This window comes from Hyperolius riggenbachi, chromosome 6, assembly GCF_040937935.1.
Source record: "Hyperolius riggenbachi isolate aHypRig1 chromosome 6, aHypRig1.pri, whole genome shotgun sequence".
Taxonomy (NCBI): Eukaryota; Metazoa; Chordata; class Amphibia; order Anura; family Hyperoliidae; genus Hyperolius; species Hyperolius riggenbachi.
In genome coordinates this window covers 365856367-365870084 of record NC_090651.1, presented here as the reverse complement: position 1 = coordinate 365870084, position 13718 = coordinate 365856367, and the positions used below count along the sequence as shown (strand labels likewise).

General features: G+C 44.1%; 1 protein-coding gene across 1 annotated transcript in view; it reads left to right on the top strand.

Moving 5' to 3' along the window:
• The window catches only part of LOC137521916 (IgGFc-binding protein-like), a 237839-nt gene that overhangs the window by 115824 nt on the left and 108297 nt on the right, over positions 1-13718 (top strand). The window contains exons 26-30 of the mRNA XM_068241793.1: positions 3463-4027; positions 4880-5079; positions 7181-7322; positions 8432-8760; positions 10905-11475. Of these exons, the coding sequence (XP_068097894.1) occupies positions 3463-4027; positions 4880-5079; positions 7181-7322; positions 8432-8760; positions 10905-11475 (1807 nt within the window). The remainder of the gene's footprint in view (positions 1-3462; positions 4028-4879; positions 5080-7180; positions 7323-8431; positions 8761-10904; positions 11476-13718) is intronic.

Genomic DNA, 13718 nt, shown 5'->3' with positions numbered 1-13718 from the left:
AATTGCGGGGAATGCACTGTAGGGACGGCTACGCCTCCCTTAAGTTACAGTGGATTATCCATCTTACAAAAGACTCGTAACAGTACCTCTAAGCTGGATCAACAATACCCCAACTGAGGATGGTGCCGTCTTCTCTTGTGCTATAATCCGTTCCGGAATGTGGGGGAGAGAGAGAGGCTCTCAATGGCGCAGCTGGGCTCAAAGCTCGCGCGGAGACACTCCGTCCTTCCCTCTCCACATCCGTCAGTAGTGACGTCACACTCTGCGTTTCACCGCTCTCCAGGCAAGTGTTGGCTTGCTTCCTGGATAAGGGTATACAGAGGGGACAAACTAATTGTGCAGACTGCGCTAAATGTTGGTAACGCTGCGCATAAGAATACACTTACAGGACGGATTCTTGGCTTTATTGCATATAAAAATGTGTATCCCAACACATACACATTTACACATTTTTATATGCAATAAAGCCAAGAATCCGTCCTGTAAGTGTATTCTTATGCGCAGCGTTACCAACATTTAGCGCAGTCTGCACAATTAGTTTGTCCCCTCTGTATACCCTTATCCAGGAAGCAAGCCGACACTTGCCTGGAGAGCGGTGAAACGCAGAGTGTGACGTCACTACTGACGGATGTGGAGAGGGAAGGACGGAGTGTCTCCGCGCGAGCTTTGAGCCCAGCTGCGCCATTGAGAGCCTCTCTCTCTCCCCCACATTCCGGAACGGATTATAGCACAAGAGAAGACGGCACCATCCTCGGTTGGGGTATTGTTGATCCAGCTTAGAGGTACTGTTACGAGTCTTTTGTAAGACGGATAATCCACTGTAACTTAAGGGAGGCGTAGCCGTCCCTACAGTGCATTCCCCGCAATTGATACTCGGCTGAACAAACATTGTGACTGTCCACATTTACATCATATTGGCTCTGTATTTCGAGCGCCAGGTGCTCCTATTATACTTTGCAATTAGTGCAGAATGCTGCTGCCAGATTGCTAACAAATCAGCCTCGCCACTGTCACATTACACCGATCCTTCGCTTACTGCACTGGCTACCAGTAAAATGGAGAATACTCTTCAAGATTGGACTGTTGACATTCACATCACTGCACAATTTGGACCCAGGATTCATGAAGGACTTGCTGAAGCTGCACCACACCCCTCACAACCTCAGATCAGCAGGATCCATAAACTTGGTCACTCCCAGAGTGCACCTCAAAACCTTTGGAGACAGAGCTTTCTGTCATGCTGCCCCTACTCTTTGGAACGTCCTACCACACCCAGGAAAGACAGCCCCTTCCATGGAGTTATTCAAATTATTCAAATCCAGACTGAAAAGCCACGTGTTTAGCTTGGCTTTTCCGGACTTATAGAATTCTTCCTCTGTACCACGATTTACCAATCAACCAATAATTGGTCTGAGCCACGCTTATGCGCTTTGAGTCCTATGGGAGAAAAGCACTTTACAAATGTTATTTGTTGTTGTTATAGTGGAGTATATACGGTAATTCTAATATAACAACTTCAGCCTACATATTTGTTTATTTATTTTTTTATTTCGTATTTATGTAAAACTGTATAAATATTTTTTTCTATTGTGTCATCCATTGGAGATGGTTAAAGTGTACCTGAGCCAAAGCTCGGGAACAAAATTAGATACCTACCTTACATTGGCGGCTCCAGGAATTTTTTTTGGGGGGTGCTATGCAAGTGCTGTACATTTTTGTAGGGGGGGGGCAAACAGTTTTGGGGCGTGGTCAAAAAGAGGGTGTGGCCAACAAAATAGGGCGTGGCCATCAAAAGAGGGGCATGGTGAAGTGCTGGAGTATATTCCAGTGCTATATAAATTCATAATGATATGGTCGGATAACAGGCCCCATCAGAGAGGCAGGCAGGCAGGCAGGCAGGCAGGGGCCCAGCCCAGTCCCCAGCTCAGACCCCAGGATCCAAACCCCCCCACCCCGCCCCATGGCGGCGCTGAACTGGCGGGGGCAGTGGGGGGACTGAGAGAGTGAATGACTGGCTGCTGCTGCGAGACTCACACAACTCTGGTCTCCGGCTCCAGTCTCGCTCGTCTCTCTCTCGCTCGCTCCTCACTTGCTCTCAGACTCGGCCAGTCAGTCGTCTCGTCGCTTGCTCGCGCTCTCCATGGCACGCCAACACACGCGGCATGGGGCGTTCGCTGATTTATGCTGCCTGAGCCAAGCCGAGTGACGTCACATCAGTGTGTGCTGCGCACGCAACGTCTGACATCGGCCGCCCCACCCGCCCGCCCGCCAGTACACAGCAAGGGGGACAGCGGCGCAGGCTCAGGCTGGGCTGGCCTGGGTCAGATAAATTAAAGAAACAGAGCAAAAAATAAATAAATAAATAAAAAAACAAAACAAAATAAGCACCTGTTTTTTTAGGGGGTGCTAATAGGGTGCTTTGACAAATTCAGGGGGTGCTTCAGCACCCCAAAGCACCCCCCTGGTGCCGCCCCTGTTACCTTAGGAGAGGGAAGCATCAGGATCCTATTGAGGCTTCTTCCCTTACTGCTCCGTTGTCCTTTGTCGCTGAGCCCCAACACCCGAAAGATTAGCGACAAGGCATTTTCGCCAATCACATTGGGGCCGCGCAGCTCCTCTACTTGAATCATGGCCACACAATACCTGCTCAACCCCTTAACTCGAAAACACGCTACTGTGCATGTGCAGGCGGGCTCGTGTAGCTAGTGCACAGCCATGATATGATAGGAAAAGGAGCTGTGCAGCCCCGATATGGTGGGGGGTCACGCTCAGCAATGGGGTCCTCTGAAAAACGAGGGAAGCCTCAATAGGATCCTGAGGCACCCCTCTCACTGCAATGTAAGTGTCTGATTTTGAACCCGAGCTTTGACTCATGTTTATTTTGATGAAATTATAATAATTCCATCTTGCATGTAAATACAATGTAAATTGTATACAGCTTGCATTTGAGCAAGTCAGAATTGACAGGAGGTACATTTAACTGGTCCAGTTACATGCTACATATACTTTATTTGCATAATATTAGCAAAGCATTCAAGCTGGATAAATTTGCATCTCAGTGACCCTCTAGGGTTTTCCTAAAACTATTGTGTTACTATTAAAGTCCACCTCTGGTAAAATTACAAAAAAGTATAGGTGCACCGATATATCATTTTAGCCATATGATTTACCAGAGCCCGTTTGAGTCAGGTTCTGGCATGTAGCTCCACCCTAAAGCAGAAAAAGGCCTCTGACTTTTTTCTGTCTGTTATAGAAAAGACCAAGGCCTTTTCCTGCAAGGTTTCAATGTATGTGCCTGAAACTGGCTCACGCAAGGCTGCAGTTGCTAAAATAATATGCCAAGGCATTTTAAGTTTACTTCATTAGTGTGTCTATAGTTTTTTATTTTTTTTTGTCATTTTCACCAGAGTTGTGATTTTAGTTCAAGAGGGAGCACAATAACATTTTTTCTTTTAATTTCAGATCAACAATGAGAAAATAACCCTTCCTTGGCAGTCTCCCAGACGTGACATTTGGATAAACAAGGAGGGAAATAATATCGTGGTCCAGACTAAAGATGATATTAAGGTTTTTTATAACCAGCAGCAGCTTGTTTCAGTTTGGCTACCAAGCACTTTATCTGGCGATGTTGAAGGCATCTGTGGAAATTACAATAATGCTTCCAAAGATGACCTTTATCTCCCAAACGGCTCCACCACCACCAACGTAACATTATTCAGTGAGTCCTGGGCCTTAGCTAAACACGGTTGTCGTGGGTGTTCTGCTGACCGGTGTCCAAAGTGTGATGAAGCCAGAAGCACTGAAGTTAAGTCAAATAGCAAGTGTGGCATGATTGCAGATCCCAACGGACCATTCAAATATTGTCATGGCCTTGTTCCTCCCGAGAAATGTGTGAAGAGCTGTGTGTCACAAGCCTGCCTGGAGCATGATGGGTATGGTGCAGTGTGTGCCTCTATCCAGGCCTATGTGGCGCTGTGCCAAGAAAAAGGAGCTGCAATTGGAATGTGGAGAGTTGCTGCTAATTGCCGTAAGTCCTTCTTGCTCATTTGATACTTTACTCTTTGCAAGAGTTCATCAATGTCATCCTACCGATTTGACCGGTGTTTGATTTGTAAGACCCAGATTGGTTGGTCACAATCCCATGTTGATGTGCCACTTTTATTTTGTCCTTTCTAAAACAAAATGCCCATATGGTGTTGCCTCTGTAACAAGTGCCTCCATAATGTCCTTAAAACAAGTGCAGCTTACTCAAAATGCAGAGGTTTAGATAAGAACAGTAATCCTCGTATTCACCTGATCCTTGGGTGGGTGTCATAGAAAGCAGGGGCAGAAGCGAGAGGTAGCACCAGAGACAACCACTGAAGGATCAGGTAAAAATGCATTTATTACAGTTTACCACACCTTGGAGCTTTGTGGGAGGAGCATCAGAGTGTAGTGGGTAATGAATGGGTTGGAGATGAGGAGAAAATATGGAGCTCCTGAACCAACACTGACTGAGGCTCACTCACCCATCAGCAGTGCCCCAGCTCCACACATAGCCCGCCTATGCACAGAAACTGCCTAGCACAAAGCTGATTTACAGGAATTGATTTTCTTAAAGGAAACCCAACGTGAAAATAAACTGATAAGATATGCAATTGTATCTATCCTCCTACTCCTAAAAATAACTCTCTCTCCCAATTTGAGAGAAAGCATCAGTTGCATAGTTAAATGTCAACTCTTTCAGGCAGAAAAATAAAAAAAAGGAACACAGCCTAGTTATTTGTGTGCTAGGCACTCTACATGCACATGTCTATCTCATCATGTCACCTGTCATCTCAGGTATCCTTTCACAAAGGTGGAATTTAACTTCAATATCCCCTCTGTCTTTCTACACCAGCACTTGCCTGTCCGGCGAAGAGTCAGTACAAGCTGTGTACCCGCACCTGTGAGTCCACCTGCAATAGCCTCCTGGCACCGAGCACTTGTAGCGACAGATGTTTCGAAGGATGTGAGTGTGACCCTGGCTATTTGTTCAACGGTGACAAATGTGTGACCATAGAGAACTGTGGATGTAACTACAATGGGAGGTATCTGGCGGTAAGGTCATTTTATATTCAGTTATATTTTCAAACTTTATTAGTTTCTAATGCATCATTTAAAATAGAGCATCTCTACTCCTCCAATTATCATACTCAATATTAGGCAATATATAATTATACACACATATAATTTGCAGTATGAGTAAAAGAAAAAAAAATACATTTGAGAAATAAATAATTGAATATTTAGACCAACTTTAACTCTCTAACACTCTTGATGAAAAATTAAATATAACATCAGCCATCTTTAATAACCAACCCCCCCCCACCTCCACCCCTCCCCCCTCCCCGAAATGAGAGGGGGACCTGCAGTGGGGACAGAACGGCGGGAGCGGTGGACTATTGCAACGATTCATCGGGAGGTGTCGTTTTACCGTACCAGCAGTCTCTGGTCTTTAAGGGGGCAGAGACTGCTGGTATGGAAATGGTTAAAGCTATAATATACTTAAATTTGGTCTAAGGCATTTAACACAACATAAAATTGTCAGCTAAAACCATCTGACTGTTTGTCAAGGTACTGCTAGTGGGGAAGGTAGACACATATAACTTTTTTTCTCCTTTATTTTCTCACTATTTACTTAATTAGTGGTCAATCTGATAATGTGTCCTGCAGCGTGCAATGATATCACTTAGCTTCAGCGAGGTGTAAATATTCATGAGCTGCAGAATGCAAATGGAGGAAATTCCACCACAGCCATGATTTCTTGGGATACAAGACCAAGTTGCAGACGTACCATGCCGCCCTCATCTCCTCCATGGGCTTTAATTACTACCTGTATGCTGATGACACCCAGATCTACCTCCACACCCAGATCTCTCCTCCTCCACCATAGACAAAGTCTCTACCTGCCTCAAATCCATTTCCTCCTGGATGGGCGACAGGTTTCTGAAGCTTAATTTGGACAAGACTGAGCTTCTGATATTCCCACCCGCACAGCTGCACCCCTCCCAAATATACACATCATTAACGAAAATACTACCATCCGCCCTACCTCCCAAGCCCGCTGTCTAGGTGTTACCCTGGACTCTGTACTTTCCTTTACACCCCACATCCAAAGTATTGCCCGATCCTGCAACTTCCACCTCCGCAGCATCTTCAGGACCCACTAGTACCTGTCCCCTGACACCACTAAACTCCTCATCCATGCACTTGTCATCCCCCACCTAGACTACTGCAATTCTCTTTTGTCTGGCTTCCCCTCTAACCGTATTGCCCCACTTCAATCAGTAATGAATGCGACAGCCAGGCTGATAAACTCTTCTCACCGCAACGCCTCTACGTATCCTCTCTATAAAGCCCTCCACTGGCTCCCCATCAGCTTTCGGATACATTTCAAAATCCTGTGCTTGGCCTACAAATCAGTGCACAGGACCTACCCGACCTACATCTCTGGTCTTGTCCACAAGAACATACCAGCACGCCCCCTCCGATTCTCCAATGACCTGCATCTAGTCGCACCACGCATATCTCACTCCAATGCATGATTGCAGGACTTCACTAGGGCTGCCCCCACTCTCTGGAACTCACTCCCACCAGCCATCAGACTCGCCTCCACATTAAATATCTTCAAACAAGCCCTCAAGACTCACCTTTTCATGCTCGCATACCCCCCTACACCAGCACCATAATACCTTCTGTTATGCACCCTCTCAACAGATGCACCTGTTGTCTCCATCCCCACCCTTCAGATTGTTAGCCTCTGGCAGGGCCCTCCTCCTGGTGTATCCATCTTGATTATGCAATCTTACTGTCAATCACCCCTCTTGTGGACTAGAACAGTCTCTCTATTTTGACTTATGACACTGCATTGTTAGCAAATCATTTGCATGATCTTGTTTTGTTGTGAGTTTCCTACCTTGTATGGTAACCCATTTATCTAATGTGCAGTGCTACGTAATATGTTGGCACTTTATAAATACAATAAATAATAATAATAATAATAATAATAATAATAATAATAATAATAATAAATACGCATTGAAATTACATCATAGCAGTCTTGTGTTTCATATTCAATTTACCTGTGTTTGATGCATTAGGGCAAACATTACTTTTTTAGTGAATTCCCACTTTATAAGCTTTCATATTATATTTTCAGGCCAATGAGACTGTTCTCAGCGAGGACTGCAGCCAGGAATGTACCTGTAGGCCGGGACTTGGCTTGAGCTGCCATAGTAAGAGCTGTGCTGAAGATGAGATTTGTAAGATCCGGGATGGTTTGAGGACTTGTGTCAACAAAGGTGAGGAGAGGGAGGTCAAATATCCGTCAATGTGGACAAGTCTGGAGACATTTCTAATGCGAAATGCTGCTGCTATCCTCTCAGTCTTGAACTTACAATTTTCCTAATGGTGCCCATACATGATAAAATAAAAATCTTTGATTTTCCAATTTATTCAACCAAAATGATCAAGTCGAATGAAAGTCGAAAAGAATATATATTTTTTTTCGATCAAGAAAAATTTACGATTATCCTGTTTTTTAGATAAAAAATGTTGATCAGACATGTTGGAAAAAGCTTTATATTCGACCTAACGGAATAATCAAACAAAATTATTTAATTTAAAAAAATGAAAAAATTGTACCATGGTTAGTTGGAGGCAACTAAGCATTAAAACTCCATTCAAAAATGAAAATGTGGAATTAAAGTGTGAAGGAGGTAGTGGTACACTTGCGACTCAGAAAGTCGATATCTTAAAAGACGTTTTATTGGTCACTCCAGGATACAACGCCTTTTGTGGGACGCAGCCCACTTCATCTGGCAAAAGGGGAGTATCTGTGCCAATAACTAGGTGTGCTAGATGCCTCTTTGAGCACACCTAATCATTGGCACAGATATTCCCTTTGCACATTTAATTTTTTTTTAAAGTAAAACCTAAACAGAAGAATAAAAAATTAGTTTCACTTACCTGGGACTTCTACCAGCCCCCTGCAGCGGTCATGTGCCCTCGCCGGTCCTCAATGATCCTCTGTTCCCCCGACGCCAGCTAGTTTAATTTTTTGTTGACTTAGAGTCTGCGCCTGCGCGGCCCTGGTCATGGGTAACCTTCTTTGGGTTTCCCCTCTGCAATAGTAGGGGAACGCAAAGAAGGATATGCGTGGTCAGGGCCACACCAGTGCAGTGGCCCACCAACACCAAGTCAGCGAAAATGAAACTAGCTCGCAGAGGGGGAACAGAGGATCATTGAGGACCGGCGAGGACACAGGGCAGCTGCAGGGGGCTGGTAGAAGTTCCAAGTAAGGGAAACTCATTTTTTTCTTCCCTTTAGGTTTAATTTTATTGAGTTTTTGAAGGCACCTGTAAAGTTTATAAATATTTTAATGTGTATAACTGTGTATGTTTTTTTCTAGATCCTTGCAAGTCCAAAACTTGCCGTTCGAAGGAAAGCTGTAAAGCTCAGGGTGAGAAAGCGGCTTGTGAAGCTGATTTCACCAGTCAGTGCTGGGCATGGGGTGACCCCCACTACATGACTTTAGATGGCAAATTTGTCGATGCCCAGGGCACCTGTGGCTATGTCATGGCACAGTACAAAGGCGATGATCCTGGCCTGCCACCATTCAAGATAGTCACCGAAAATGACAACAGAGGGTCTCAAGACTTCTCCTATGTCAAGGCTGTGTACGTAACGATGTACAACGTGACAATCTCCATACACACGGGAGAATTCAATCAGATACAGGTACGTCTTTCTGAAGCTGTAACCGTAGCATAGTAAAATATGTTAAATCTGGCACTTTATAAATCTAGCACTTTAGTAAACTTATGCCCATTTTGCTTGGGGAGGAGGACATCTGGGATTCCCCTCCCCCCTCCCCCGGCGCCCACCTGTTCTCAGGCACCAGAGGTGGGGAAGTGCTCCTTTTCCGTGGTATAGACAAGGACTTTTTGTAGTGGGGGAGGCTTTGGCACCCCTCTCTTCCAGAGCCTCCTCCCCCCGACATCATGGACCATACGGGCTGGCAGGGCTGGATTTACCATAAGGCACTGTAGGCATGTGCCTTCAGGTGATTTATGATGGCAAGGTGGCTCACTCCCCTCCCCCAGTGCCTCTCCCGCTCCTTCCCTATACAGAGTCTTGAGCAGAGTGTAAATTAGAGGTTACACACTCTGCTCTCGGCATTCGTCTGGCGAGATCTCCCTTCAGTCAGGGGCACCTCTAGCTATTTAATACTCAGGGTACCTCTGGCTACCTAATGCTAAGGAGCACCTGTACCTATGACAGGCAAGGAAAGTGAAGGAGAAGTGACAGCTGGGACAGCCAGCACACTTGTGGTGCAGTTTGGTGAGGGTTTCTAGGTTCATGGAGGGCGGAGTCTGGGGTGCCAGGACATGTGTGCCTATAGGCTCCTGTCATGTAAATCCAGTCCTGTGGGCTGGTATAGGCCTAGTGGTTTAGGCTCTGAATTCTGTCTATACCAGTCTGCATGGGGGACAAGGGATTAAAGAGGATTGAGAGGTGGTATTCCACATCATTTTTTTTTATTATGTAACTAATATGTATTTTTGCAAGGGATCCTTACGCAGTATTGCAGCTGCTCAACGATCCCTAGCAAAAGCTGTGCAACCTTCTCCAGGGTTTTCTGTTGAACCCTGGCAGGAAATTCACTGCTGTTTTTGCAAATCTATGTAAAGTTTTATTACCGATAGGTAGGTACATTATCTGCCATTATACCGCATTTAAAAACATTTCTCCTATCATAAATGTGAAATAATTTTTTTTTTAAACTGGTCTTTTTGATTTTGCCCCTGCTTGTTCCCACTGTCCTCTTGATCACACCAAATATGATGATTAGTTATGAAGGCTTTGCTATTAACCACTTCATTTGGTGCCATCGATTTCAATGCAATTTGCAAAACTGTTCCAATGAAACTTTGTGTAGGTTTGGGGAAATTTTTGCAAGACTGACAGAGGCCCTCTCACTCAATCATGCCAAGATGAGTAAATCATTCATGCCGATTTTTGGTAGGGAATATTTATTACTTTGACCTTTTTAGAATCACAGATTTATACCCCCTAGTAAACTGGTGATATATTTTTTTTTTTTTTTACAATTCAGCACTGCACAGCTTTAATGCGTAATTGCCTGGCCATACAAACGTAGCACACAAATGAATTTTATCTCAGTTTCTTCTCCCAAATAGAGCTTTATTTTAGGGATGTGATTGCTGCTGCAATTTTTTTTTTTAATAAATGAATTTTTTTAAAAGCACTATTTCTTTTATTCCCCCTTCCTTTTTAAATTGGCCCTAGACTGCAATCTGTACACTCCACTCCAGTCTCATAGGCATCAGCCTATGAGAGGGGTTAGATTCTGAGCCAATCAGAGGGACAATTAACTGACAGGGCTTTCCCTTCTACAGTGCAGCACTAGATTGCAGCTCTGTACAAATATTTATTTGCCTTTTTTTTATATTGCAGCCTGCCAGCTCTGATCGTGGCTGGCAGGCTGATGATGGATCCCCACTGTTTACAGGCGCAGGGAACGGGCGTGCAAGTGAGCGTTCATTCCCTGCTAACCCCGCCTCCAGGACTTGCCAATTGGCATTAGGCAGTCCTAGAGGTGCCACTCTCCCACCGCCCATCGGTGTGAGGCGATCAGGAAAAGGTTAAGACTTATTCCAGTTACAGTAAATTAATCTTCCCATTTGTATTATTCACCTTTTAATTTTCTATAGTCATGTCTTTCATAGGATGTAAGAGCCTAAAGACATGTGAAAGCTTACTCTTTGATTCTTTTAAAGTTACCCAATAAATTGTATCATTTTGATTCCATTTTTTTTCCTGGTCAAACTACTGTCATTTTATTTTTCCTTTCTGCATAGGTTAATGGGGAACTAAGCAACCTACCGGTCACTCTGGCTAATGGAAGACTGACAGCAACCCAGAGTGGCGTAACAGCCATTGTGCAGGCCGTACCTTATTTGGAAGTAACATTTGATTATAATTGGGTCTTCACAATGACTCTTTCCAGCAGTTATTATAACTCCATTTCTGGTATTTGTGGCAATTTAAATCAGGATCCAGATGATGACCAGAGAGCTCCCAATGGAACGCTAATTAATTCCGTCACAGACTGGTTTGCAGAATGGCAAGCGAATAAGAATGATTCCTTCTGTTTCCACCGTTGTCCAAATAAATGTCTAACGTGTGATGAGGACCAGAAGCGTCAGTACAGAAGTGATAATAACTGTGGCTTGCTTTCCAAAGAGGATGGACCTTTCAGAAAGTGTATCAAAAAAGTAGATCCCAGCAAACTCCTCGATGCCTGTGCCTTTGATGTCTGTATGAATGGTGGCGCAAAGGCTATTCTATGTAAATCTCTGGAGACCTATGCAAAGGCATGCTTACAGGAAGGCGTCAAGGTTTACGACTGGAGGACTCCATCTGCTTGTCGTGAGTCAATCTTTTTAACTACTTATAGATTTGTACCATTATTCTTTGGTTTTAAGGTAAGATGAAACTCCCTATTACCCATTTAATAAGAAATTACTTATTTAGCTTATCTATTCTGTTTGTCCTGTTTGTTTATAGTGTTCACTGTAAGATTTAGGAGAAATGTGATATGAAGATAAAAAAAGAAAGAAATATTTCTGATGGTTTCCATCTTTACTTTTCCTCTTTGATGCCAAAGTTAACACCACTTCTGCCTTTTTCTTTTGCTTTTCAATCCAGCTCAGTGTTACTTTTCCCTTTCTACTGCCGCAACTTACTGTCCCTCCCACAACAAACATCATCACCTAGGCAACAGGCTTACATCACTGTGTTAACTCTTCAAAGGGGGGTGGGGTGCAATGAACACTACTGGTCATAGTGTCCTGATCTTCTCCAAATTAGGAAGCTTCTTGTTATTTGCTGAGATAAGCTTTGGACTGTTGCAAAAAAAAAAAAAAAAAACCCAAACCTAGAATCGCCTGGCACTGCACAGTTCCTGCGATTAGGCAAAGGCATCCAGACCAGGTAAGAAGACAAATATATAAGTAAAGAAAAAGGAGAGGTAAAGTAAAAAAAAAAAAAAAGAAAGAAAGAGAAACCCTGACCCTAAATTTTCTACTAGCTGATATTTTCACACCTAATCTATAAAATGCCCTTTTAGGCTGGTTTCACAGTGGGACCTTAAAGTCCCACGTTACAGCAGCCAGTAACGCAGCCCAACTCACAGCTCTGTAAAATCAATTGTGCTGTTCACAGTGCCCACGTTGCATTACATTGTAACGCTGCATGTTCTGGGAAAGTGCAGCATGCTGTACGTTATACTGGGCTAAGCAGCGTTAGACTGCTTGCACATGCTCAGTAATGTTGGAGGAGGAGGTCTCCCCTCCTCCTCCGTAGCCAGCCACATGGCTAATTAATATTCACTGCACTGCAGAGACTTGTGGTAGGACTGTAGTGTTGTCCGGATCATGAACGAATCGTTCATTTGATCCGGATCTTTTTTGTGAGTCGAATCATCCGGATCACCACAATGAAAGATTCGGTTCACAGTGGATGTCTGTCTGGAAGACACAGGAACATACAGAATGTACAGTGCAGGGAAAGTCCTGTCCTACTAGTCATTTCACCCCCAGTCTGCTTCCCAAGTAAAATGATTTGGTTCAAAGATCCGGATCTTTTCAATGATCCGATTCAAATAATCTGAATCCTTAAAAAGATTGGACTTCCTATCACTATCCTGGAGTGGCTGCTTTGAGAGCTGCATAACGCAGCTCAATCTGACGTCCAACTTCAACATCACTATACGTTGCGTTAGGGGCACGTTCTGCGACCATAACGTCCCCTAAAACGCAACATCTTGGTGGGAAAAAGGCCTGAACCACCAGCAAGCAATATAATACTCAGACCCATATGCAATTAACCTTTTCTCCTATGTTTTCTCCTACATTATATTTTCACACTTTGTCAATAAAATGCCATTTAGACAAGCAGCAACGAGAAAATATTTAAAATAAGTTTGGTAGTACTTTTTATCTACTTTTTGGTACTTTTTTTCAATCGCAGAGTGCTGCAACGTTATTTTAAATAGAAGTTAAAATGTATCTCCTAGGAGAAAAAGTGACTTGTATATGGAATGGGATAATTTTGATAGTGCTATTTCCACCTACAGTACTTCTGGTAAAAAAAGTGACTTGTATATGGAATGGGATAATTTTGATAGTGCTATTTCCACCTACAGTACTTCTGGTAATTTTCCAATTGCAAAGTGCTAAAAAGTTTTTTGAAACAGAAGAGATACGCCGTAAGATACGCTGCATCCATCACACTTCCCATTACATCGCCAAACACTTGTCTCTCCCAATGTCCTCTGCTCACTGCCACTACAGTGTTGGGCATGCTGGCGCTTACCCAATCTCGCTCGCTGCATGCCAGGCTCCCTTGGCACCATCAGTCTCCACCCCCTGCAGTGCTGAAACTCTGCTGAGCACCCTTGGCACCATCGCAATCACCGGACACACCACCACTCCTAGCCGGGACTCTGCTGCAATACTATGATATCACTGGTGGACCCACACATTTGCCTATGCAACCAGTTAGTCCTCATACCACAGGGGAGGACTGGGACCTTTTGGCCTGGAGGGAAAACACAAACTAGAGGCCGTTTTCACAGCAGCCCAGACATCACACACGTGCCGCATGTGCTA